Source organism: Ambystoma mexicanum, chromosome 13 (genome assembly GCF_040938575.1).
Source record: "Ambystoma mexicanum isolate Mex_15411 chromosome 13, UKY_AmexF1_1, whole genome shotgun sequence".
Lineage (NCBI taxonomy): Eukaryota > Metazoa > Chordata > Amphibia > Caudata > Ambystomatidae > Ambystoma > Ambystoma mexicanum.
The window spans coordinates 766,820,980-766,846,306 of record NC_090938.1 but is presented as its reverse complement, the minus strand read 5'-3'; the positions used below and the strand labels follow the sequence as shown (position 1 = coordinate 766,846,306).

At 47.1% G+C, this 25,327-nt stretch overlaps 1 protein-coding gene across 1 annotated transcript in view; it reads right to left on the bottom strand.

Moving 5' to 3' along the window:
• The window catches only part of LOC138520542 (E3 ubiquitin-protein ligase TRIM11-like), a 76,245-nt gene that overhangs the window by 14,436 nt on the left and 36,482 nt on the right, over window positions 1-25,327 (bottom strand). Inside the window, exon 2 of the mRNA XM_069632886.1 lies at window positions 18,759-18,854. Coding sequence (XP_069488987.1) covers window positions 18,759-18,854 — 96 coding nt within the window. The remainder of the gene's footprint in view (window positions 1-18,758; window positions 18,855-25,327) is intronic.

Genomic DNA, 25,327 nt, shown 5'->3' with positions numbered 1-25,327 from the left:
AAGAGCATGTAAAGATGTAAAAAGGTTGTATTTAGAATGTGGAAGCAGTGGGTAATGAGTGGAAGCGCTTGCAAAGCACAGCACGGCTAAGGTCACACACAATATGGACAAGGGGCATGATATATTTAAACAAATGTATTGAGAAAACATTAGGTCAAAGGAGTATTTTGTATAGATGCACACACCTTGATTAGTATGATTTTCAAGAAAAGGAGTGCATTATTTAGATTTTTGTGGGGTTTGTTCAAGTAAAATGTATTTATGAAAAAAGTACATGCAGGCTGAGGCACTGACAAGGAAGAATGAGGAAGGTTTGGTACAATTATTGAGCACAGCATGGATTATTATTATACGTGATGAAGTGATTTATTGGGGAAAAAATAGAGATGATTAAGGATAGAATCTCTGTCATGATACGATTACAAGAAAATGGGGAGTGACACACACATGCATACATTCATGCACACACACAGATGCACGTGCATGCACATGCACACACATGCATACGCACATGCATGCACACACACACATGCACACACACACATCCATACACACGCATGCACACACAGACATGCATGCACACACGCGCACATACACGCACACACCCATGCACACACACATGCATGCACATGCACACCCATGCACACACACATGCAAGCACAGGCCCACACATGCATACACACACATGCACACATGCACATGCATACACACATGCATGCACAGGCACGCACATGCATGCACACACATGCATGCACATACATACACATATGCACACCTGATCTTTTGGAAGTATAGGCAATCAATGTATTGCAGGCTCAATGCACATGAAACAGACACAGGTAGTCAGAAGAAGGAATTCAATATTGCAATAAGAACACACACACACACACACACAGGATGCTTTTGGTTTACATTAAAAACAGCAGTTAGGGATATTATGTTTTGCTAAAAATATGATGTGAAGGAAGTTAGATTTCCTTTTTAGAGAGGATGGGGATCCCATTGCTTATATTCAGGAGCACTGAATTCTTGAAGCACACAAGCGGGTCTGAAAACAGTGGCAATATTTTATCACATGTTATGTCAGGGATTGCCAAGGCAGGTACAGAGGCACTTGGGAACCAAGTGGGAATGGAAGTGAAACCGTAACCTCTGATACAGTGACTTTAGTGCACTCATTGCCGGCTGTTACAGGAGAAGGATAAAAAGAAGGAAGATGCTAGAAAACTTGAGGAAGCCAAGTTAGTTCAGAAGAAATTGTCAAAATACGCCATAGAAGGGGCGGTAGTGACAAAGCGGAGATGGACTGGGAATATAGCAATCAGTGGGTGCATTAAAGCCGAATAATCAATGCCAGATGGACCAAGGAGGGAATGGGTTTATGCCACGAGGTAGAGGAATGGCCTACAGAGGAAGGGGTGGCATTCAAAATAACCAAGGTCGGTTTCAGAATATGCAGAATGATAATCAGAGTGCGCAAGGACCATTTAACCAAGGGGGACTAGTCAGAGGGGCTCCTCCTGTGTATTGGATATGTGGGATGACAGAGCACATTGCACGCACATACAGGAGTCAAGGATATGCACAAGATGGACAATTGTCAAGAGGGGGGACAGCTTTTCCTCTAATATATAGCTCACAAACTATGGATGGGTTTGCCCAGGATCAGACATTGGGCCTCATTACGACCCTTGCGGAAAGTGACTGACCGGACCGCAACAGCGTAAATAGCGTTTCCGCCATTGCACGAAGGAGCAAAGAGCGGTCCATTCCGACCCATCGGGCACGAGCACCACGCCATGGCGGAAGTGCAAAGTCCGCGATGGCGCAAATGGCCCCAAAACGGCCCACACCGCCGCCGTACGTCGCCCTAGGTGCAATACCGCCACCCATCACAGCGGACATCGCAGAGTGCGCCTACCGGAAAGTACGGTGACCGGAAATATACGGAAACGGAAGCAAAAACATGGGCCCGGAACGGGAAACAACCCGCCGTACACCTATAAAACCACTAAAACCACACTACCACTAAAAACACAACCCTGAGACACACCCCAACCCGTCATCCACCCTAGCGAAACCAAGTAAAATGGGAAAAGCAGCGAAGAAAGCGTGCGACCGCAAGCGGCAGGTCCACTTCTCCCGCGAGGAACTCACCGTGCTAACAGAGACCCTCCAGGAGAATGGTGCCGTCGTCCTCTCCACGCAAATGACCAGGACGGCACTTGCGAACAAGAAGGCCATATGGGCCCTGGTGGCACAGCGGGTAAGTGCGGTGGGGACCGCACCCCGCAACCCACAGCAATGCAGAAAGCAATGGGACGACCTGCGGATACGCGTCCGTAGCATACTCTCTGCCAACCGCAACATTGCCACAGCCACCGGGGGAGGTCCTGAATCACCCATCAAGTTGACCCCCCGGGAAGAAATCTGTGCCTCCACCATCGGAATGGAGAGCATTGAGGGAGTCGGAGGGATGGAGAAAGGAGTGCAGACATCAGAAGAATCAGGTAGGTGGGCCAGATAAAATAATGCTAAAACCACAATGTCCAATCATGTGAAGCACCATGTGTCCACATAGTGCAACAGGAACACATGTCCAGGAGAACGTCCACACACATCGCCCTCATAGCGCACCTTAAAACCACAATAAATACATAAATAATTAAAAACACCTAAAACACCCACCACACGTCCAGCAGGCACACCCTAACTGCAGGCTGCCAAACAACTGCACCCTCACCCCACACACAAATGAAAGCACCACTAAGGCCCCGACCCAAATCACCCTCATGTACCACCCCAATGCATGAGATACAATGCCATTCCAATACCCACAGACCCATTAATAACCCTCGCCCTCCTTTACTCCACCACAGGGTCCGATCCAAACGACGAGCATCAGGACACCCCTACCAGCACACCTGCAAAGAGGGCCAAGACCAACGGCCAAAGACCCTCCACCTCAGCTGCACGCATCAAGACACGGCAGCAGCACGAATCAGGTGGCAGCACAGAGGAGGGAACATCAACAGGCACCCCAGCAGCCAGCATGCCCACTACACCACCACCACAGGTCCCCCCAACGGATGCCACAGAAGGCACTGGCTCTGGTGGCAGCAGCACCATAGGTGACACCCCAATGATGGCAGCATGCTCCGACACGGAAGACGGAGATGTCGAAGTCAGATCCATCCATGACCTGTCCCAATCCCCCTGTCTGTCCCATCCCGTACAACATGAGAATACCACGCAGGGGCACCCACAAGACGACGACTGGCCATCCCCCCCAAGCCCTGTGGCAAGGCAACATGAGGTCAACAGCCCCTCTGTGACCCCCCCGCAAATGGCCATGGCCCAGCAGAGGCAACAGTCCCTCGACAAGTTAATCGGGCAACAGCAGCAACTGGCCATGCTCCTCATGGACCATGCCGATGAATGTGGGGGCACTAAGGCAGACATAGAAACAGCAACTGAGACACTTAGGGCAGAAATGGAGAGAAGTACAGAGACACTAAGGGCACAAATGGAGAGAAGTACAGAGACACTAAGGGCACAAATGGAGAGTAGCACCGAGAGCCTGAGAGTACAAATGGAGAGAAGCACCGAGAGCCTGAGGGGGGAACTGCATGCGACGTCCAAAGACGTATGTGCCGAACTTGCCGCAGTGCGCCGTGTGCTCACTGAGCTCTCACAAACCCTTAGGGACATGCATGGACGTGAGCAGGCAGAGACATCATCCGTTGCAAGTTCCGTCCAGGGCAGCCCCCAACGTAGATCTGGGAGGAACCTGCGCTCCACAGGCAGGGGTGCCCCTGATACCCGCAGAGGGGGCTTGCAATAGCGACAGCCCACTGACAATGAGCATCTTTGGACACTGGTGTTCGGGGGGGAGGTAGGAGGGTGGAGGGGGTGTGTTGGGCTCACTTGGGTGGCGGGTCGATAGGGTGTTCACCATGATATCACATATGCCATGGACAAGTGCACGATCAACCAATGAGATGTGTCGACGATGATCATTATGTACTAGGCCATCCTAGGCGTATAGTCCATATTGTGCATGTACCAGACACACACAGTGCCACGAGTCCCGTGTCCATGTATCAGCCACCAGGCGTGAGTGCTAGAAGCATGCATCAATGACATGCTGACGAATGTCACGGCCCTCCGGCGCCTCGCAGACTCCTTGAGGTGCTGCCACATCCCCACCCTCATCCTGACCATCTTCAGGTGCATGCAGTTCTGCGTCAGGGGGCATGGGCACATTTCTACGTACACACATGTTGTGGAGCATGACACATGCCATGACCATCTTTGCAACCTTCTCATGGCGGTACAGGAGTGCCCCGCCAGACCTGCTGAGGCAGCGGAAACGAGTCTTCAGTAGGCCGAATGCCTGTTCAATGACTACACGGGTACATGAGTGGGCATGGTTGTAGTCCTCCTCATGCTGGTCCCGTGGGTTCCGGACTGGTGTGAGGAGCCATCTCTTCAGTGGATACCCAGCATCACCTGTATGTGGACGATAAACGTATGATGTGGGATGCCATTGCTACGTACGCACCCCCCCCCCTTCCTGCCAGGTCATTGCCGCATCACATACCCCACATCATCATGCATGAAAAGAGACTCACCGAGTAGCCAGGATCTGTTCCCTGCGTGTCGCTCCATGTAGCGTGGTATAGTAGAGTTCCTCAAGACCATAGAATCATGGGTTGATCCAGGGAATCTGGCACAACAATGTGTAATGATCCTGTTGGAGTCACACACCATCTGTGCATTCAGGGAATGATATTGTTTTCGGTTGCGGTACTGGGCCTCCATGGCATGTGGGACGACCAATTCCACATGGGTGCAGTCGATGGCACCAATGCAACCCAGTATGCCGGCAAGTGCATGGAATCCCACTTTGGTGTTGGTAATGTCCTGCTCCGAGCGTGGTAGAGAGATGTAGTCGTCTGCGTGCTTCAGGAGGGCATCGAGCACTTGCAATGGTGTCCGTGAGAACAGTGGCTGTGATATGCCATGCAACTGTCCGACTGTGTGCTGGTAGGTGCCTGTGGCCAGGAAGTGGAGTACAGACACCACCTTCAGTAGGGGTGGGATGGCGGTTGGGCTGTCTATCATGCTGACAAGGTCAGCCTGTGTCATGTCCACTATTGCGGCTATGGTGTTCCGGTCCAAACGGTAGAGGGCGTGGATCTGCTCATCAGTGAGGTTGGACGGATGTGCTCGGAGGCGTGGGATTGCGGGCTGCCTGCGTGGTGGTAGTGGCTGTGCTGGCGGCCCTTGCGGGCCCTGCCTTGGCCTCCTCCTCCTCCTGCGTCTCCTCCGTGCGGCCGGTTGTAGTTGGTGTTCGTCTTCTTCTTGGAGTTGGAGTACTTGCAGTGCTATCAGGTCCCCCAGGGCCAACATCGCGAGTCCTGCCGGTAGCATTTCGGAGTGGGTGTGGTTGTGGGAGGAGACTGGGTGTGCACTTTATGTGTTTTCAGGCTGTATGGCCTCCACCTGTGGTGATTCATTCCACCTGTGCAAGCTGCTCTCCCCTTTGGCCGAGCACGTCCCGCACACAACGCTGCTAATCGTGGAACGGCATCTTGCTGTTGCAATCATGTATTTGTACCCGATGGCCGTGTAACATTTGTTGATATGTACATTCGGCTATGGTCCCATTGTTTTACATACAATCTTTGCAGTCGCGAACAGACTTGTGATGGGTCAGTGGAACGTAGTACTCGAGTAACGGTGGGCCCGCATGCATCACTGTACAGGGTTGCAACGACGGGCGGGGCGTCCCATTAGTGGGTGATGGCAGTTGACATTTTCACACACAGCTGCACTAGCTGGATTAATTTGTGATTTCAAACGGCCACAGATGCCTTTTCGTACGTGAATGTGGCTCTGTGTACCATGATGGGACAGGGCGTCACACAAGTAGTAGCTGGTCATTCCTTGCGGATGCAGCCCACAATGGTGATATGTGTTTTGGAGTTCATGGACTGATGGCTGTATGGGCTTGGTGATTTAGTTGTGCATTGAATTTCTATTCTGATATGGCCCGTGTAGCGTTCTTCTTTGCGAGTGATGTGGCATATTCCTATTTGGGGAGCGATGTTTTGTGAGGAGATCTGCATTGGGTTCCGGTTTCGGAGTATGGTCGCGTGGTACTGTGCTGGGCGCGTTTGCCTACGGAGCCCAGTGAGGTCAGGGATGGGGGATGCCAATATGACTGTTTGGATGTTGTCATGCTCAGGGGCGGGGGATTGGGTTTTGTGTAACAGACGACGGTCAGCCAGGTGGACTGGTGGAATGTTGTGAGTTTCGTGATATTGCTGGTCACAGGTGCCTGTGTTTGCGTGCGTTTCGGGGGGGGAATGTGGTCATGTCCATTGGAATGGCTTCTGTATTCGTGCCATCTGTGCCCTGCAGCTCCCATTGGCCCCTCTTGTGGATCTTTTGTTCGTTGGCATGCATGGGTGACTTGTACATTTCACTGGTAGCATTGTGACTTCATTGCACCTACGAGGAGTTGTGCTTTGTGGGCAGGGAGCGGTGTACAGGCACTCAGTGGGGCCGTTTACGGTTGATTCGCGATGCCGTACTTCTCACCATGGCGGAATGGTGCTTTCCGCCATGCTTGATGGCGTTAGGTGCATGTCCGCTAGGGTCGGAATTCGCGTACCCTTGCGCCATGGTGGTATTTACGGTTTGGCATGGCGCGCGCGCGCGTACTTGGTGCAGTTAGCGTTGGCGTTCACTACGGTGTCGCTAATGACTTCGTACTTTGCGGTGGCGGGTCATAGTCGCACCGAGCGCTATTCGATGGCGGTATTGCATCTCCGCCATCGTTTTCCGATTTCCGCAAGGGTCGTAATGAGGCCCATTGTATCAGACATGAGCACTGAGAGTGCAATGGGTACATCAGCTAGAGCAAGTGCAAAATGATATTCACAACAGGGGCAATTGCAGCGAGCCCCCATGCAGGTTCAGTAATATGCAAACACAGGACAGGTATTGACACCCAGGATAGGAGGTGCCACTATGGTAGGAGGAAATCCTTTCGCAGGAACAGGGGTATGAATGCACCCACAATAGGGCAGCTCACAGGACGACTTGATGTGTTCAGAATTTCCAGTGATATTAGACCCCCAGGAGGAGCCAAGGGTTAATGTGACGGTAGGAGGTGAAACCTTTGGTTTGTTAGTAGACACTGGGACTGTACATTCATGTACACGGGAGGAAAAATATTCAATGGTGAAAATAGCCATAAATAATTAAGGGTTCTGTGGAGCTATAAATTGAGTTCCCTTTTTATTGATGAATTTCCAGTCTTTAACAGGAGAGTCTGACATGACTGATCCTTGTTACATTTGCGACAGACACTAGTTGGAAGGGATTGGATGACAAACCTTAACATGATGATTTTATTTACGGACCAAGGGATAGCGTGTTCCACTCTTGCAACACACTATTCAAAACGTGGATTAATTTATATTGGCATTAAACAGGGCAAATGGCTCTGCAAGCTGTTTCAGTGGAGCCAGAAGGTTTTTCTTAGCATGGGGTAAGCATTTTATTAACATGGCTACCTGGCTTAGTGGGGAGGACTCTGAGGATAATTTGATGTGTTTTTTTCTCAGACCATAGATATCTATGGATAAAGAGTGGGGACAGACTATCCCTATAAAATTAAAAGAAGCCATAGTACGAGTGGAAATGGCAATGCTCAAAGGAATGGACAATAAGAGTAGACAATGGAGGACAGTAATAGCTCTTGAGGAAGGGTCTAGGTTGATTGACGTCACGGAGGACGACATATTTAGAGAGGACTTAGCAGATGATGAAGTAGTGGTTCTTTAGGAGCACCACATACTGGATACAAATAGAGAGAAGGGGAAATCCTACAGCGAATGATGAAAATGCGGCAGCGCTCAGTATATTTTCAGGAAGACTTGGAGAGAGTGCCAAATATGCCGTGGACCACAGGCCCTTATAACATGGGTCTATTGAAACAAACAGGAGAACAAAATAAACAAGTATTATGAAAGGGATTATAATATGAAACATAAGAGGGTTTGCGTTGTAATTAGACTAATTAATGTAAGATAATCATAAATAGATAAGGATAAAAGCGCAGAAGTAAAAAGTTCAAAATAAAGAGATTGATGACAATTCTGGGGTGAAATAAATAAATAAATAAAAATGAATCAATGAATGGATATTAAAGCAGTGGAAAACACAGGTAGATAAGATATTTAGATTTGTAAACAATAAGCGACTGATGTTGCTGGTTATAATTGAGTAGTGTAGTGTAGTTTAATAAAAATAAAATATGATTAATGAAAGGCCAAAGGGGTATGGATGGCCATGATTAATCTGGTAATATGAGATGATTCTTTAGAACTACATCAAAGAACATATGGGAGTAAGTAACAAAAACATTATTTATATGTATGTGATGGTGTTGATTTATGTTTTAGAGATGAAAATTATTGTCATTGTTGAGCGCGGGAGGAATGTCTACATGGTCTAGCAGAGTATAGCAAAGATAATGGGGAGAAACTTTATATTGTGACAGAGGTAAGTGCTAGTGGACAAGTAGAGATAGAAGAGGTAAGTACCGGTTCACACAGCAAGTGTGTGAAACAAACTATTGATCATTATTAGGAGCAAGAGGACCCAGGTGAGTACATAAGAAAGGCAATAAGGGATACAGTCTTTCAAATAAATAGAATTTTCCCAAGATAGGTGCAAACAGGTGTGAGCATAGCACAGCATAAGATATACAAGTATGACCATATCTAACAGAAAATTCGAAGAAGACTTTGGCTAGAAGGTGGAATAACCTTTTTTGATTCTAGTAAAAAGTGTCAACTCTGTATATTTGGCAAATGAATAAGGCTTTGAGGATAGGTAAAATGATGTATGCCTATATGATACACTTGCATGCACTTAGTGGAATGAATACTGGGGTTCCAGTAACATGGGTAGGCAAGATTAGAGTAGGTAGGACGATGAAAATATCAATTATGCCTCAACAGAATAAAGCACAGCAAAGACAGAAGAAGACCACGGTCCCACGCTAGCCGGAGGAGGACTTCAAAAGTACAGAGAACATTTTCAGCATGGCAGAAAAAAACTAAAGGAAAACAGGTCTGATTCTACATTCATGATCAATCCCATGGTAGAAAAAACTAAAGAAAGGCAGGCCTGATTTCTACATTCATGATCAATCACATGGTAGAAAAAACTAAAGAAAGACAGGCCTGACTTCTACATTCAAGATCAATCACATGGTAGAAAAAACTAAAGAAAAACAGGTCTGATTTCATGATCAATCATTTAAATGTGCACCAAGGAGCTTTGTAACTTAGCAGAAGAACAGCTTATAGTTGAGTGGCCGAGAGTGTCAAGAAATGACCACAATAAACATTTTAGATAAAGTGCCAGGAATGGAGAGCAGAAGCATGTCTCCTAAGGATCTACCAATACCCCGGAAGAGATAGAGCAGCAGGAAGATGATAGATCAGGCCAGAAGGAGAATAGCAATGACATGGAAGACTAAAAAGGGGTAGAGTATGGAGGCGTGGTGGAATGATCTGGAAAGGTGGTCCATGGCAGAGGCAGCCGTATAGTATGAAGCACCTCAAACAGGCAGACGAGAAAGCTCTGAAGATGTCATATCATGGAACACACTCGTACAAGAACTGTTCCCTTCACCAGATGACAAACCCCCCCTGAAACCAGCACCCTCAGATTAACACTCATAATTGATCATGGATGGACATGTGTGAATAAAGCCATGTACTTCTCACCCTAGCAGAGGCTACAATGACTGAAGAGATTCAGACTCTCGTAAAGTCATATACCGTGCTTACAGTTACAGTTTGTATTGGGGTTAGGGAGGGAGTTGGGATGGGGGAGGGAATTAAGAGATGTTTGTATGCAAAATATTGGAGTAGGAAAATGCAAATAACTTGTTATATCTTGAGAAATAAAATATATTTAAAAAAAACCTTTTTGCTCTTCCTGGAACAAAACCACATTGACCCGAGTTCATTAGCTTGCTTATTACCCCTACTAGCCATGTTGCTAGTATCTTGGCTAGGACCTTTGCCTCTCCATTCAGCAAAGATATGGGACGGTACGAGGCACATTTATCGGTGGGTTTACCTTTTTTGTGTATTATCACTATTGTAGCCATTCTCATGTCTCGTGGGAGAGTGCCTTGTGCACATCTTTCCATGAACATGTCCCACATTGGCTTGACCACCTTGTCTCCCATGTATGTCTAAAATTCAGTCGGGATTTTAAGCTCTTAATTGCCTCTTGTACTTCTTCCATCATTATCTCTTTATCCATTACTTGTTGCATAGAATTTAAAGCCTTTGTTATTAAGGAAGCAATCATCCCACTAATGTCGCAGGTCAAAACGCTTGGGATGATGGTGGAGGCATCAGTGGGGTCTGAGGTACAGGTTAAATACCTTCATAAGAACAACGCTTACTACCTGCGCCTACTGAGAGCCATCTGTCTTTCCCTAAACAAGGAAAACACACCCACGATAGCCAGGGCCATTATTCTATCATGATTGGACTATGGCAATGCTTTGCTGCTAGGGGCCCCAAAGAAAGAAATTGAGAAATACCAAGTTATGGAAAACAACGCTGTCTGCATCATCAAAAGGATAAAGAACAGAGAGCCCATAACGGAAGGAAGGAAATCACTGCACTGGTTAAGAATAGAGCACAGAATGACATTCAAATCCATGACCATAGCCCACAGATGCCTACACGGCACGGCCCCTATGTATCTAAAGAAACATTTCTCCAGATATATTCCATCAAGATCTTTAAGATCAGAAGATCGGGGAGGGCTGATTGTGCCACGTTTTGGTAGAGCAACAGGCTTGGGGCAAAATTGTAATAAATTGCCCCCAACCCTCCAGCTAGAAAAAAATTTGCAGACTTTTAAGAAACATCTTAAAACTCATCGGTTTAAATAAGTCGTTGTTATTCTAGCGAATGTCCAGATTCAATATCGTCAGATACTTTCGTGTTGTTTGTCCTTAGGCTGTCTCTGTTCCGTGTTTCACGCACCCCGATGCCTGCAGGCTTTTGGCACACTATAAGCACATAAATAAAAATAAAAAATAAAATAAATCTCTCCCCTCCAGCTCTGCTCTCTGTACTCTCAGCGAATGTCTCGTATCTCTCCCTCCAGCTCTGCTCCCTGTACTCTCAGGTGATGTCTCGTATATCTCCCCTCCAGCTCTGCTCTCTGTACTCTCAGGGGATGTCTCGTATCTCTCCCATCCAGCTCTGCTCCCTCTACTCTTAGTGGATGTCTTGTATCTCTCCCGTCCAGCTCTGCTCTCTGTACTCTCAGGGGATGTCTCCTATCTCTCCCCTCCAGCTCGGCTCCCCATACTGTCAGGGGATGTCTCGTATCTCTGCCCTCCAGCTCTGCTCTCTGTATTCTCAGGGGATGTCTTGTATCTCTCCCCTCCAGCTCTGCTCTCTGTACTCTCAGGGGATGTCTCCTATCTCACACATCCAGCTCGACTCCCCATACTGTCAGGGGATGTCTCGTATCTCTCCCCTCCAGCTCTGCTCCCCGTACTCTCAAGGGATGTCTCGTATCCCTCCCATCCATCGCTGCTCCCAGTACTCTCAGGGGATGTCTCGTATCCCCTCCAGCTCTGCTCTCTGTACTCTCAGGGGATGTCTCGTATCTCTTCCCTCCAGCACTGCTCCCTGTACTCTAAGGGGATGACTCGTATCTCTCCCCTCCAGCTCTGTTCCCTCTACTCTTAGGGGATGTCTCGTATCTCTCCCCTCCAGCTCTGCTCTCTGTACTCTCAGGGAATGTCTCGTATCTCACCCCTCATGCTCTGCTCCCTGTACTCAGGGGATGTCTCATATCTCTCCCCTCCAGCTCTTCTCCCATCGGTGTCGGAAGCGGCCTCTAATACGTACTGATGCTGACGAGCAGAGGTGCGGCTTGACATGTACGTTGTGTGCGTCGTATGCACAGAGCAGGAGCAGGAGCGAGGGTCCTTTTCTCTAACTGGATGTGCCCTCGAGCCGAAGGAGCAGAAGGAGTAGAGCTCCGTGGAACAGGGAACAGGGAGCCCTCTGCTTTGTGCACCCCGCTCTAGGTGTTGCCGGCTCTCAGTAGGACGACGCGAGGAGGGAGCGGTCCTTTCAGTGTGCGGCGCAGAGGAAGGGCCGCAACGAGCTGGGCAGAGCTGGACAGAGCTGTTCAGAGCACCGATTAGGTGAGGAGGCTTTGCAGCCAGGCGGGGCCTTGGAGGTGCCTGGCGTGGGGGCGGCCCCTCCCCTTTTTGCCTTGTTGGTGTCCCCATCTAGTGAGTGCAGGGATTGACCTGCCTCATTGTGCTCCTGTGGGCGACCCCTCCCCCTTTTTGCCTTGTTGGTGTCCCCTTCTAGTGAGTGCAGGGATTTACCTGCCTCATTGTGTTCTTGTGGGTGATACCCCAGATGTAAGGAGGGGGTGAGCGGAGGGTGGGGGTGGAGGACTATCGTTGCTCCCTCCCGTTCAGCCTCCTTGTTGGGCTCCGGTGTTGTCTGTTTGACGTAATCCTCCGTGTACGAGCCTGTTGGGGTGCGCTGTGGGATTGATATTTGGTTCTTATATCCATAAGTTCCCTTTTTTACGCCCTGACTAAGAAGTGAAAAGGGTGCACACGCCGGGGACTGCAGGCTACGGCCTTTGACCCGGTATTTACTGCTAACGGTTTCCCCCTTATAGGAGGGTTGGGGGTAACGTTGGACAAACCCTCCCCCTCCACACTGCAGGCTTGGACCGGGCGATAGCAGCTCTTTCCCCTATTCGGCCCTAATCTTGCTGGGTAGTGCCTTCCTAGCCGGCTCAGCATTTAGCCATTTGAAAGAGTGAGACAACGCAGAGATGCAGCGGGGGAAAAGAGCGCAGCATTCGATCTATAACTTACGGAAAAACAGGACCCCTGCTATAAAGGAGCCCAAGGAGACCCACAGAAAGGGAGGTAAAGCTAAGAAAAACACCAAATATGCTCTACTTGTGGCACAGGGAGCTATTACGGAGTTCTTCCCTGTGAATCCCCCCCCAGAGACCAACTCAACTACAATTGAGGAAACGGCTGAACCGGAAAATACAGGAGGCACCTCTCTAAATTCCTCCAACTTTGATGACATTGATAATAATTCTCTTTTGGATCTGTGTTTGACGATACAGAGAGGGATGCAGACACATACGCCACAGACAACATCCAAAGTTTTTTCGCCCCAGAAAGAAAATAACATGAATATTGATTTAGGGGGACACAATATAGTTGGAAGTAGGGAACGTCTATCCACCTCCCCGAACCTTGCAATGGCCTCAATGGAGGACAAGCCGGACCACAAGATGGTGGAGAGTACTGGTTCCCATCCCAATGCTACACAGCTAGCTGAGCTCCAAACGTCTGTAGCTTCCCTCCAATTTGCTCTGAAGATACTGTTACAGATGACGGGACGTATCCTATCTAACACCAATTCCATTTCCACGACATTAAACTTGAAGGATATTCTGCGAGAAGAAGCCGAAGTCAATTTATCGGATGCTCTCCAAATAGCTGAGGAGATGGAAGAATAAGACGAGAAGGTGAGGGACACGGCGCAAGGGACACCTCATAGTAACATCTTAATTGAAGACACTCCCACAGAGACAGAGGAACAAGATCTGGAACATCGCCCCCAAGCCCCCCTCACACGTAAACAACGTAGACTGGCCAGAAAGGCCCTCAAAAACAAGTCAGCTGTAACGCGTGCCCCACCTCCTAACGCAGGGCCAGGACCTATATTCGAAACTCGTTCAAAAAAAAGCCAGGAAAAGACTGACGAGAGCCGCCTTGCGGACAGCAACGAAAAAAGGTCCTCTCACAGATTGGCTGATTCCTGAAGATAAGTCCCAGGTCATGGACCTAGAGGAAATTGCATTGGAGGACTCAGTGCTTGTCTGTGAAGTTAGTACGCCCTCCCACCTTGAGCCAGCTCCGGAGACACGGTCCTTGGAGGATTCGACTGAGCATGTTCTCTTGGAACAGCAGAAGCTAGTGCCTGAAATCAAGACTAATCGCATATGCTTCATTAAGAATCTGTACCCTAGGAACAAGAATTCTTGGCTGGCACGCTCTGAGCTATTAACTCGGGTTCACCACATTCCGCAACTCTGTGTCTTAAAATCTGATGACTTTCTTTTCATTGAACCCCTGTCGGGTCCTAATCCTAATGTACCTGCCCTACATTGTACTTTTTTGAATACTGCGCAATTACTGAGAAAATACAAAGAAGAACTGAGAGCGGTGGATATTGACATTGACGTGGACCCGCAGGAGAAGGATCTCTCTGCTATCTCTGAGGAATCCGTTGGGATATCATCTTCTGGAAATGAGTGCAACATAGGAGCAGGGGACAGTCCCCTATTGGTGGAAGTACAACTAGCACTCAAGTCTTTGTTAGACTCCTTACCCCAGCTGTTACAGAATCATTGATGTCTATCATTACTTTCATGGAACTGCAGAGGTTTCTCGCATCTTCTGAAGACAGATGGTTCTTCTGTCTTTCTATCGCAACATAGTTATATTTATTTGCAGGAGACATGGTCATTGGACTCCTTAGTGTTAGATGGTTTTGTTACACATCAATCACCTGCGAAACGAGGCTGTAAGGGTCGCCCTTTTGGCGGCCTACTGACGGGGGTTATCAACACTATCAAGTCCCGGAAAATCCAGTGTAGGGCTGAAGACCAGTTATTGGCTGTGGAAGTAGAATACCCTACTGAAAGTGGCTGTATCAGGTTTCTATTAATTAATCTGTATAACCCTCCCGGAGCAGTAGCAAGGGACACCTTACAAGAGGCCATACAGGATTTACTGTCTACCTGGACATTAAGAACTAGTAATGTCAATATCACTGTTGTGGGGGATTTTAATTGCCACATGTCTGACAATATTCTTATATCCACCAATTCAGGTCTCAGTGCTAAATGTTTGATGACCCATAGTAAGAGGGAGAATGAAGGACTCGGGTGGTTACAATTGTTCGAAACTTGGGACTTGGCGATGATCAATGGCCGCACTTTTGGGGACAGACCAGGGAAGCATACTTGGTCAAATGGATCATCACTTAGTACACTTAGTACACTAGACTATATATTTATGAGCCCTGAGATGTAGTCCAAAGTAAGGGATATGTGGGTTAAGTCTAATGGATGGAGTGACCATGCTGCACTGCATTGCTCAATATTTATACCGACACCCCTCACCCCCTTAGCGAATATTGGAGGTATTCAATCCAATTGTTCAGGAACTAGAATTATATGGTCAGAGAAAAACATCAGAGCAGCATCTGAAGCTCTCAAACCTCCATACAGGGCCTTTATGATTTTCACGATATGACAGTAAATGAATTTGAAAACTGGATATTGGGCTTCTCAGGTCAACATGCTTCAGCCAAAAAGGGCCGTATGTTAAAAACTGGTGGCACTCTACCCCCTTTTAACAGAGAAATCAGAGATGCCAAGAGAGGGCTCAGAAGAGTGATTTGTGGTTTAAAATCTTTGAACCTTTCTGAAACCCAGTACCGTGAGAAACTAAGAACTGCTAAAATTCGATATAAGCTGAGATCAAAAATATTAAGAGAATAGAGCGAAATAACTATGACCAGCGACTCATAACTACGATTTGTTCTAGAAATTCTCGCAGCATTTGGGCACTTCTCAATGAGAATAGAGGGAAAGTCAAAGGCCCTATGGTCAACCCAATTGATGGGAATACTTGGGTAGAGTTCCTATTAAATCGTAATATGAAAGAAGAGGAGTCCTGGAGCATATCTATTGAGAAGGCCCCTATTCTTCCCCCTTTTGATGTCTCTTCGGAGGCAATTCTCAATAAAATTGCCTCCCTCAAGTCTTCGAGAGCTCCTGGCCCAAATGGGCTAGCGAATATTGTGATCAAAAATAATTCTGTATTCTGGGCGGAGTTATTTTCCTTACTCTTTAACAAGATCCTAGCCCAGGAAACTATCCCCTGTTCCTGGCAAACTGCCATTCTTATTCCAGTATTCAAAAAAGGTAGGCGCTCAGACCCCAACAATTACAGGCTTTTATCTATGTTAGATATCACAGGGAAACCTTTCGCCTCCTTACTGTTAACTGAGTTGCAAAAATGGGTAGATAACACTAGTATACTTAGCAGATTTCAATGCGGTTTTAGACGGGATTTCTCTACATCGCATAATCTCCTGGTAATGGATATATTACGCACTAGAGCGCTTAGCAGAGGACAGCCCCCATTGTATGCCCTCTATATTGACTTCAAGGCCGCCTTTGATTCCATCCCTCGTGAGCGGCTCTGGGCCAAGTTGGAAACAATGGGATGCCCATCAGGATTATTATACTATCTCAGATTACTCCATCATGATACTTCGGTGTGCCTCAGACTTAACCAAGAGGGCAATACGACTAGAAATGTGCCTCTAAATAGGGGGGTTAAGCAGGGCTGTGTTACAGCACCTCTTATTTATAACTTATATGTTTATGACATCCCCGCGGCACTTACAGATGTGGACAATTGCCCACCAAAATTGGGGGATGTACTGTGTGTTGTTTTGGCTTATGCTGACGATCTGGTAGTCCTAGATAATACCATAGGTGGCCTTAGGCGCTCAGCACATATTCTTTGGGACTATGCTAGGACTAATGGTTTGTCTATCAACCTGGATAAAACTAAAGTACTTAGATTTACCAGGAAAAGGGTAGCTCGTGTGAACCTGGTGGTACATAAAAATCTTATCCTCTATGCCCCTTCTTACCGTTATTTAGGAGTGGAAATAGAACCACTAGGTGATTATACATTATGCAAACAGGGGCGGACCATTCGTGCATCACAAGTCATTTCATTAGTCTCATCTTTTACTAACAAGCAGGGCGGTTTCACTTTATGGGGGACTCGCCATCTCTATATGCAAGTCTTTGTCCCCATGGTCATATATGGTCTCGAGTTACTGTTAACAGTTGACTTAGAGTGGCTTCAAGTGATCAAGGGCAAGTTTTGGAGACGTATGTTGGGTCTTCCCCCGGGTGTGCCGATGGCTGTGATAAGATTGGAATTGGGCCTTCCCTCATTGAAAGCGTTGATATTGAAAAGAAGAGCTGGGTTTTACCTGAAGATGATAAGTGGCTCCTCTAATCCAGTATTGTCGGTTATTCAGCAGGAACTGACTAAAAAACATACTACTTCATCTTTCTATAAAGATATGAGCAAATCCTTTGCCGACATTGGCTGGACTCATAGAGGGGCTTGTGTCTCTAATGAAACTTTAAATGCACTTGAGAAAAAAGTAGAACTTTGGGATTGGTTAGAACATTTTTCCCATTTAAGCAGTCTCAAGTCATATCATTTTGTGAAATACCGAATATATCAGTTTATGAAACCACAGGCCTCTTTATATCTCTGCCCTACCAGAAGACTCCGACGATTTATCATTCTGTTTCGGTTAGAACAATTGCCTACTCTATCCAATAGAGGAGCTTGGAAAAATATCCCTGCCGATGAGCGGACATGTCGGCTTTGTAAATCTTTGTTGTGCCTAGAGACAGCTAGGCATCTCTTGACCCAATGCCAGGCTATGAAGGAGCCGATTATAAACTTTTTGGGTGAATTTGTGCATGATCTACTAGCTATCCACGAACTGTTGTTCTGGCATTATTGTACCAACACTTGCAACATGCACCTATTCATAGCACTTTATAATGTCTGGCAACAGATTGAAGTAGGCTTAGGTCTCTAATTAGATCTGAATTGTAACTGCCTAGTCATTTGTTTATTATATTTTAAATTTCATATGTATTGTAGCTTGATGAATTTCTGATTTTGATTTGGATTTAATATTTGTGATTTTATTTTTATGTTATGTTTGAAAATGAAATATGTGTAAAGTTTGAATTTATTTTCAACCTATATCACATTAAAGAATTTGATTTGAGCTCTTCTCCCTGTACTCAGGGGATGTCTCGTATCTCACCCACCCAGCACTGCTCTATGGACTCTCAGGGGATGTCTCGTATCTCTCCCATCCAGTTCTGCGCTCTGTACTCTCTGGATGTCTCGTATCTCACCCACCCAGCACTGCTCCATGGACTCTCAGGAGATGTCTCGTATCTCTCCCCTCCAGCTCTGCTCTCTTAGGGGATGTCTCATATCTGTCCCATCCAGCTCTGCTCGCTGTACTTTCAGGGGATGTCTCATATCTCTCCCCTCCAGCACTGCTCTCTGTTCTCTCAGGGGATGTCTCATATCTCTCCCCTCCAGCTCTGCTCTCTGTACTCTAAGGGGATGTCTCGTATCTCTCCCACCCAGCACCGCTCCATGGACTCTCAGGGGATGTCTCGTATCTCTCCCCTCCAGCTCTGCTATCTTTTCTCTCAGGGGATGTCTTGTAATTCTCCCACCCAGCACTGCTCCATGGACTCTCAGGGGATGTCTCATATCTCTTCCCTCCAGCTCTGCTCTCTGTACTCTCAGGGGATGTCTCGTATCTCTCCCTTCCAGCTCTTCTCTCTGTACTCTCGGGATGTCTCGTATCTCTCCCCTCCAGCTCTGCGCTCTGTACTCTCGGGATGTCTCGTATCTCCGTCACACAGCACTGCTCCATCGACCCTCGAGCCTCTCTGCCCTGAGCCTCTGTACACATATATGAAACCATTGTTCTCACCTTGAGCTCAGATGCTTTCCTGCTTTCTTCCGCTACCCACTCCAGCAGGTCCTTCAGCTCTTTTTTCAGACGCTCCATGTGGCTGTAAAGTTTATCCTAAAAGAATAAAACCAGTTTGTTAGTCAAAAGATTTCCTGCAAATGAATAATCTACACAGAAGAAGACAGAAGGCTCCCAGGACATCCTAGCTGGTTCCCTATGCTTGTACATAGTATATAAAGAATATGCTCTCTTAAACTCACTTACAGTCTACAATATATGCTCCCTCAGGCTCTCATCTGCTCCCATAGGCAAATGGACAGTCTATAAAGAATGCTCCCTCAGATGCCCAGCTGCTCCCATAGGTTAATGGACACTCTATAAAGAATACTCCCTCAGACTCCTTTCTGCTCCCATACGCTAATGTACAGTCTATAAAGAATACTCCCTCAGACTCCCAGCTGATCCCATGGGATAATGTACAGTCTACAACATATGCTCCCTCAGACTCCTTGCTGCTCCCATAGGCTAAGGGACAGTCTATAAAGAAGGCTCCCTCAGACTCCCAGCGGCTCCCATAGGCTAATGTACAGTCTATAAAGAATGCTCCCTCAGACTCCCAGCTGCTCCCATAGGCTAATGGACAGTCTATAAAGAATGCTCCCTCATACTCCCAGCTGCTCCCATAGGCTAACGAGCAGTGTATAATGTACGCTCCCTCAGACTCCCAGCTGCTCCCATAGGCTAATGGACAGTCTATAAAGAATGCTCTATCAGACTCCTTTCTGCTCCCATACGCTAATGTACAGCCTATAAAGAATGCTCCCTCAGACTCCCAGCTGCTCCCATAGGCTAATGGACAGTCTATAAAGAATGCTCCCTCAGACTCCCAGCTGCTCCCATAGGCTAATGGACAGTCTATAATGTATGCTCCCTCAGACTCCCAGCTGCTCCCATAGGCTAATGGACAGTCAATAAAAATTGCTCCCTCAGACTCCCAGCTTATCCCATAGGCTAAGGGACAGTCTATAAAGAAGGCTCCCTCAGACTCCCAGCGGCTCCCATAGGCTAATGTACAGTCTATAAAGAATGCTCCCTCAGACTCCCAGCTGCTCCCATAGGCTAATGGACAGTCTATAAAGAATGCTCCCTCATACTCCCAGCTGCTCCCATAGGCTAACGAGCAGTGTATAATGTACGCTCCCTCAGACTCCCAGCTGCTCCCATAAGCTAATGGACAGTCTATAAAGAATGCTCTATCAGACTCCTTTCTGCTCCCATACGCTAATGTACAGTCTATAAAGATAAAGAATGCTCCCTCAGACTCCCAGCTGCTCCCATAGGCTAATGGACATTCTATAAAGAATGCTCTCTCAGACTCCCAGCTGCTCCCATAGGCTAATGGACAGTCTATAATGTATGCTCCCTCAGACTCCCAGCTGCTCCCATAGGCTAATGGACAGTCAATAAAAATTGGTCCCTCAGACTCCCAGCTTATCCCATAGGCTGATGGACAGTCTATAAAGAAGGCTCCCTCAGACTCCCAGCTGCTCCCATAGGCTGTGTTCGGAAAGATTACCATTTATGTGCAATTTTCCCTCCAGTTGTGAACCCCCCAACTTCTTGCTGTTGTCTGACCATCCTAGCCTGACTTTTGCCAGTGGAGCCCAGCCTTCTGCTGCATTCCGCTGGGCTTTCGCTCACTTTATTATGGGGAAACTGACATGCCCTTAAAGACAGTCAGTACTGGGAGACTTTATTTCCCTTAGTCCTTCCCATTGTTGCAATTTCTTTGCAACATGTTACCAGTGCACAAAGTACCTTACAGTTTAGTGCGCTGGGGTCTTCCTTTCGTTTCCAAAGACCCTGGACACCCTCAAGGGAATTTTTGATAGAGCACAGATGTGCCTTGGACAGAGCTGGTGGCAGCTGTTATTTTTCATAGATGCTTAACCCTTTCTTGGGTTCCATTTTGCATTTACCACATTTGGCCTTGGGCAGTGGCTCAGCCCCAAAATGGCCATTCCACAAGGTCATTTGTTCTGTCCTTTGGCCATCTTGTCCCTTTGCCTTCCCAGGTCGAGCAGACCCGGGAAAACCTTTGTTTGGTCATGCACTTTCCTACGAAACCCAAAGCTTATGCAGGCTTCTGCCTTGTGTGTGTGCCTCCAGGATGTGGGCTGGACTGTCTAGTTCCAATACACATCCTGGGTGCCAGAGATTCTGGTGTGCTGGGAATGACTGGGACCACTGCGGTCCGTGATTGGTCCAAGTCTGGTGTGCCTGTATGTGAGCAGATCTCCTATTGGGTCCTCTTCGTTTTGGCGCAAAGGAGATTCTGGATAAGAGAAGGCTCCAAACACTCATACCAGATCGATCTCTTGAGTTCTCACTGAACCTAGGATAGGATGCAAGCATCCTGAAACCGAGTCGAGGAACTGCTGCTGACCCGCTGGAAGGTTTGGCACCCTGAGCCGCTGTTGTCCCGCAGAACCCCTCTGCCTCTGATCGAACTTAGAAGGTCTGCAGAGGCACTTCGACTCATTTGAATGGCTGGACCAACTATTCACGGCACCTCCATCCTAACCTGCAAGCAAGCCTTCTCAGAAGTGATCCTGAGCCAACCAGCGAAGTAACCAGCTTGCACAGGACCTTTGCTCTGGAACCGTCGCTGTCTCGAGTTCACACTTGAGACTTTTTTTAGACTGTAAGCACTGGGTCCAAGGCACTCTCCTGCTGAGTTTCATACACCTAGGCACCCTAGGTCTGGAATTAGGAGAGTACACCTGAACCGAGTGCAGGCGGTCACTGTGTCGCCCAGCTGTGGTGACGAACTTCGAGGGTGCACTGCTGCTGTGCCCCCCTCTGCCCTGAGACCTGCTGCAGTGAAATCGAGCTGATCCCTTCACAAGTAGAGGAGAAATCATCACTGTACCGCCACAGAATCATTCCTGGAACTCGGCCGCTGAAATCTTATAAGGTAGTACAATTGCAGCATTTGAACCCGCAACCAAAGTGGACTCGACTGACGAAGTTTGGTCTGGAGTGCGCTTTGGGTCGGTGTGCACTTGCAACCTTTACCGGTGGCCTGTGGCGCATCCATCAGTTTTTACGCACGAGTGTCCCTGGAGGGTCACTCATCTTTCTCGAGGTACCCTCTGCTATGTCCCATTCCCAACTCAAGGAACCTGTTCTGCCCAGATGGGGGGACCCTCCTCGAATAGTGGGAACTTATTCTTCCCTGCCTCACCCAACTTCCTGAGTCCCTACAGCCCCTGCAAGTTTTTCGCTCTACCGCACAATCGCGTGTGTCTACACCGAAAGTACTTTTGAGCGCTAGGCTCCACTCTTCGTAGGGACTGGGCTGCCTCTGAGTTAGGATTTGATAAGTGATGTATTGTCTAAAGTATATTCGCACTGTATGCCACTTTCCCTTACAGGTTGTGGACTGTTACTGTGTGCCATTCCTTTAGGCCAAATGTAACTGTGTATATGTTCTACAGTAGTGTTGTGTAGGTTTAAGTATTGCTACTGATATTTGCTTGTGTTTGATTTAAAAGGCCTTTAATAAATGTATATGTATTTTTGATGGTTACCAGACATTTGGTCGAAAAAAATTGGTCGACCAGACAAATGGTCGAACCAATTTGGTCGAAAACCACATGGTCGATTTTTTTATTTTTTTATTTTCACTTTTTTTTTTTTTTTGGGGGGGGTCCCCCCCAACCCCCTTTTTTTCTAAAAAAAACCTTTTTTTAAAAAACGAAAACCCAAAAAATAAATATATAATAAAAAAAAAAATTCGACCATTTGGTTTTCGACCAAATTGCGTCGACCAAATGTCATTCGACCAGTTTTTCTTCGACCAAATGACTGGACACCATTTTTGATATGCAGCAGAGAGAGTAATTTGTAGTGTCCTTCACTGTGTGTGCTCATCGTGGCCTTTTGATCACCCTCACCCCTCCTGAAGCCTAGTCTTGACCTCCTCCAATGCTACCTTGATTGGTCTGGCTTGTCCAGAAGGTAACCCTGTTCCAAGAAACTAGGCTGGCCTTCTGAACCTCGGAAAACCAGGTCAGAGTTCAGAAATACATCTTAACAAATTGGTGTACAGCGGTGGGATAGGATCGAAGGTAACCAGCGTTGCACACTGGTGAAGGTACTCAGGTTACACTTACCCAGGACACATAGTGACCTTAGTAGTAAAGTACTGTTAAGGCCAAACAACCTATCTTAAAATATGGAAAAAGTTACAAACATAAACTTAAATGCTTCTAGATCGGAAACATTGAGAATGCTGTGTACTGAGAGAGGTTTTGCTCAAGGTACAAAAAGTGAAATGATCCAAAGGATCATGGATTGGCAAGAGTCACAACTCAATGCCATTACCTCAGATGACAGTGCAGAAGGAGGTGGGGCTGCTCTCATTGACAGAACTGACGGTTGTGTCGCTGCACTTGTCCATGGTACCCATGATGACAGAGATGATGTGATGTCCCAAGTTTCCTCTGACAGCTCTGATGCTGAGGCCATGTTAGAATTCAAGAAGCAAGAACTGCTGTTTAAGCGGAATGAGATTTAATTCAACATGGCAAAGCTGAAAGTAGAGCAGGTAGAAAAACAGAAGGACAGGGATCACCAGTTGGAACTGGCCAAGCGTTAGGTTTCAAATGGCTCATCCAAGGGATCTGGACATGGGTCTGGGTCCTCCTCTCATCCAAGGTTTCCTAAAGATCTTCTCAGTGTATATGATGAGAAGAATTACATTATGGACTGGTTGACTGCATTTGAGTATGCATGTGAAGTATAAGAAGTTGTGGATGCTGACAAGATTGCATGGTTGCTCAGTTGACTACCCCATTCTGGCTGCAGTGCTATTATGGAAATGTCAAAGGCTGAAAGAGTAGACTTTGCAACATTAAAGCAGACTCTCATCTTAAAGTTTGGGAAGACTCCTGCCCAATACTTGAAGAGGTTTAGAGAGCCCAAGAAGAAAGAAGGTAACACTTGGGTTTCCTGTGTTACTGATTCCTTAAAGAACTTGACTGGCTGGGTTGAAGGCTATAAGGTCTCCACCTGTGAGGGTATGATTTCCTTTGTCACGCTTGAACATATTTGTGCATCTTTTTTTTTTACTGCCCCTCCTCTTTCCCCTGGCACTTTTCCCCTCCCCTCTCCCCTGCACTTGCATGATCTCAATGACAAAGTAAGATTGTTGTCTCTGTCCTCCCTCTGTTCCCCCTTCCTTGAAACACTTGTGTAGAGGCGCGTTACAAATGCCATATCATATCATATCATATCATTGCTTGAACGCACCTATGGTAATTCGCATCCCTTGCCACCCTGGGGTTAACTCACACTAACACAAGTGGTCATCCCGTTTCAGATTTACTCTGGTCCCAAACGAAGTAGAGGCACCATTTAGCCCCTCCCGGGACCCCTCCATACCTTTTGATTGAGGGGGTGCAAGATATCATGGCCTGAACGCACCTATGGTAATTTGCATCCCCTGTCTACCTGGGGTTAACTCACACTAACACAAGTGGTCATCCTGTTTTATGTTTACTCTGGTCCTAACCGATGTAAGGGCATGATCTAGCCCCTCCCTGGACACCCCTATACCTTTTGATTTTGTGGGTGCAGGTTATCATGGCCTGAACACACCTATGTTAATTTGCATACCCTGCCTCCCTGGGGTTAACTCACAATGACACAAGTGGTCATGCTGTTTTATGTTTAATATGGTCATAACCAATGTAGAGGCACCATCTACAGGCCGGTTCTCACCGGTACATAAGCCCTTGTCTCAGCCAAAGCACTTTGATATTGTGTTTGCGTTCTGTCGGTTCCTGTGTGAGGGCGTCTGCATCTTGTGAAACTGTGCATGAGCGCTTGTTATCAGCATACTGTTTTTTACTGTGCACCAATTGAACATTGAACTTTGAACATTCTGTCGTGGTTTATTATGCGGTCACACCCAAGACAGGGAGCTCCTTTCCCGACAATGAATGTGGCGCACAATAAAGCACTTTCAGTTTTTCATTCAGGTTCTTTTTGGTGAGGCCTCCAACCCATCTCGCACCCACCCCCAACAAATACCCGGTGCCACAATGGACTAGGAGCCAGGCCGGTGTGTATTAAGAATATAGATTTATTTATTTATTTGAATTAAATATCACAAATAGAGGAACATCAGCCACCAATACTGTGGCAACACAAGAACAAAATAACTTCCGTAAAATGTGTTTTGCAGAGCACAATGAGAAAATTGGTTTTGGGATAGAAGCACAGCTGCAATTTGAAAGAATTAAAAGCAAGGGGAAATTTGTTTTGCAGAGCACAATGGGAGCACAGGCAATTTCGTTTTACACCTTGCATATACACAAGCACTACTAGGCTTCCCACTCCTGATTTAAAATGAAAGGGATCAATGGGGAATTTTGTTTTTACACCCTGCGCAATAGGGCTTTGCGGTTAATTCTTTTGGAACATCTTTATGACTATGCCGGCTCACAACACACTGAGAAGAGTTTGTTAGTTTCGAATGCCAACAAACACCACCCGTGATTTGTATAGGTGTTACGCTC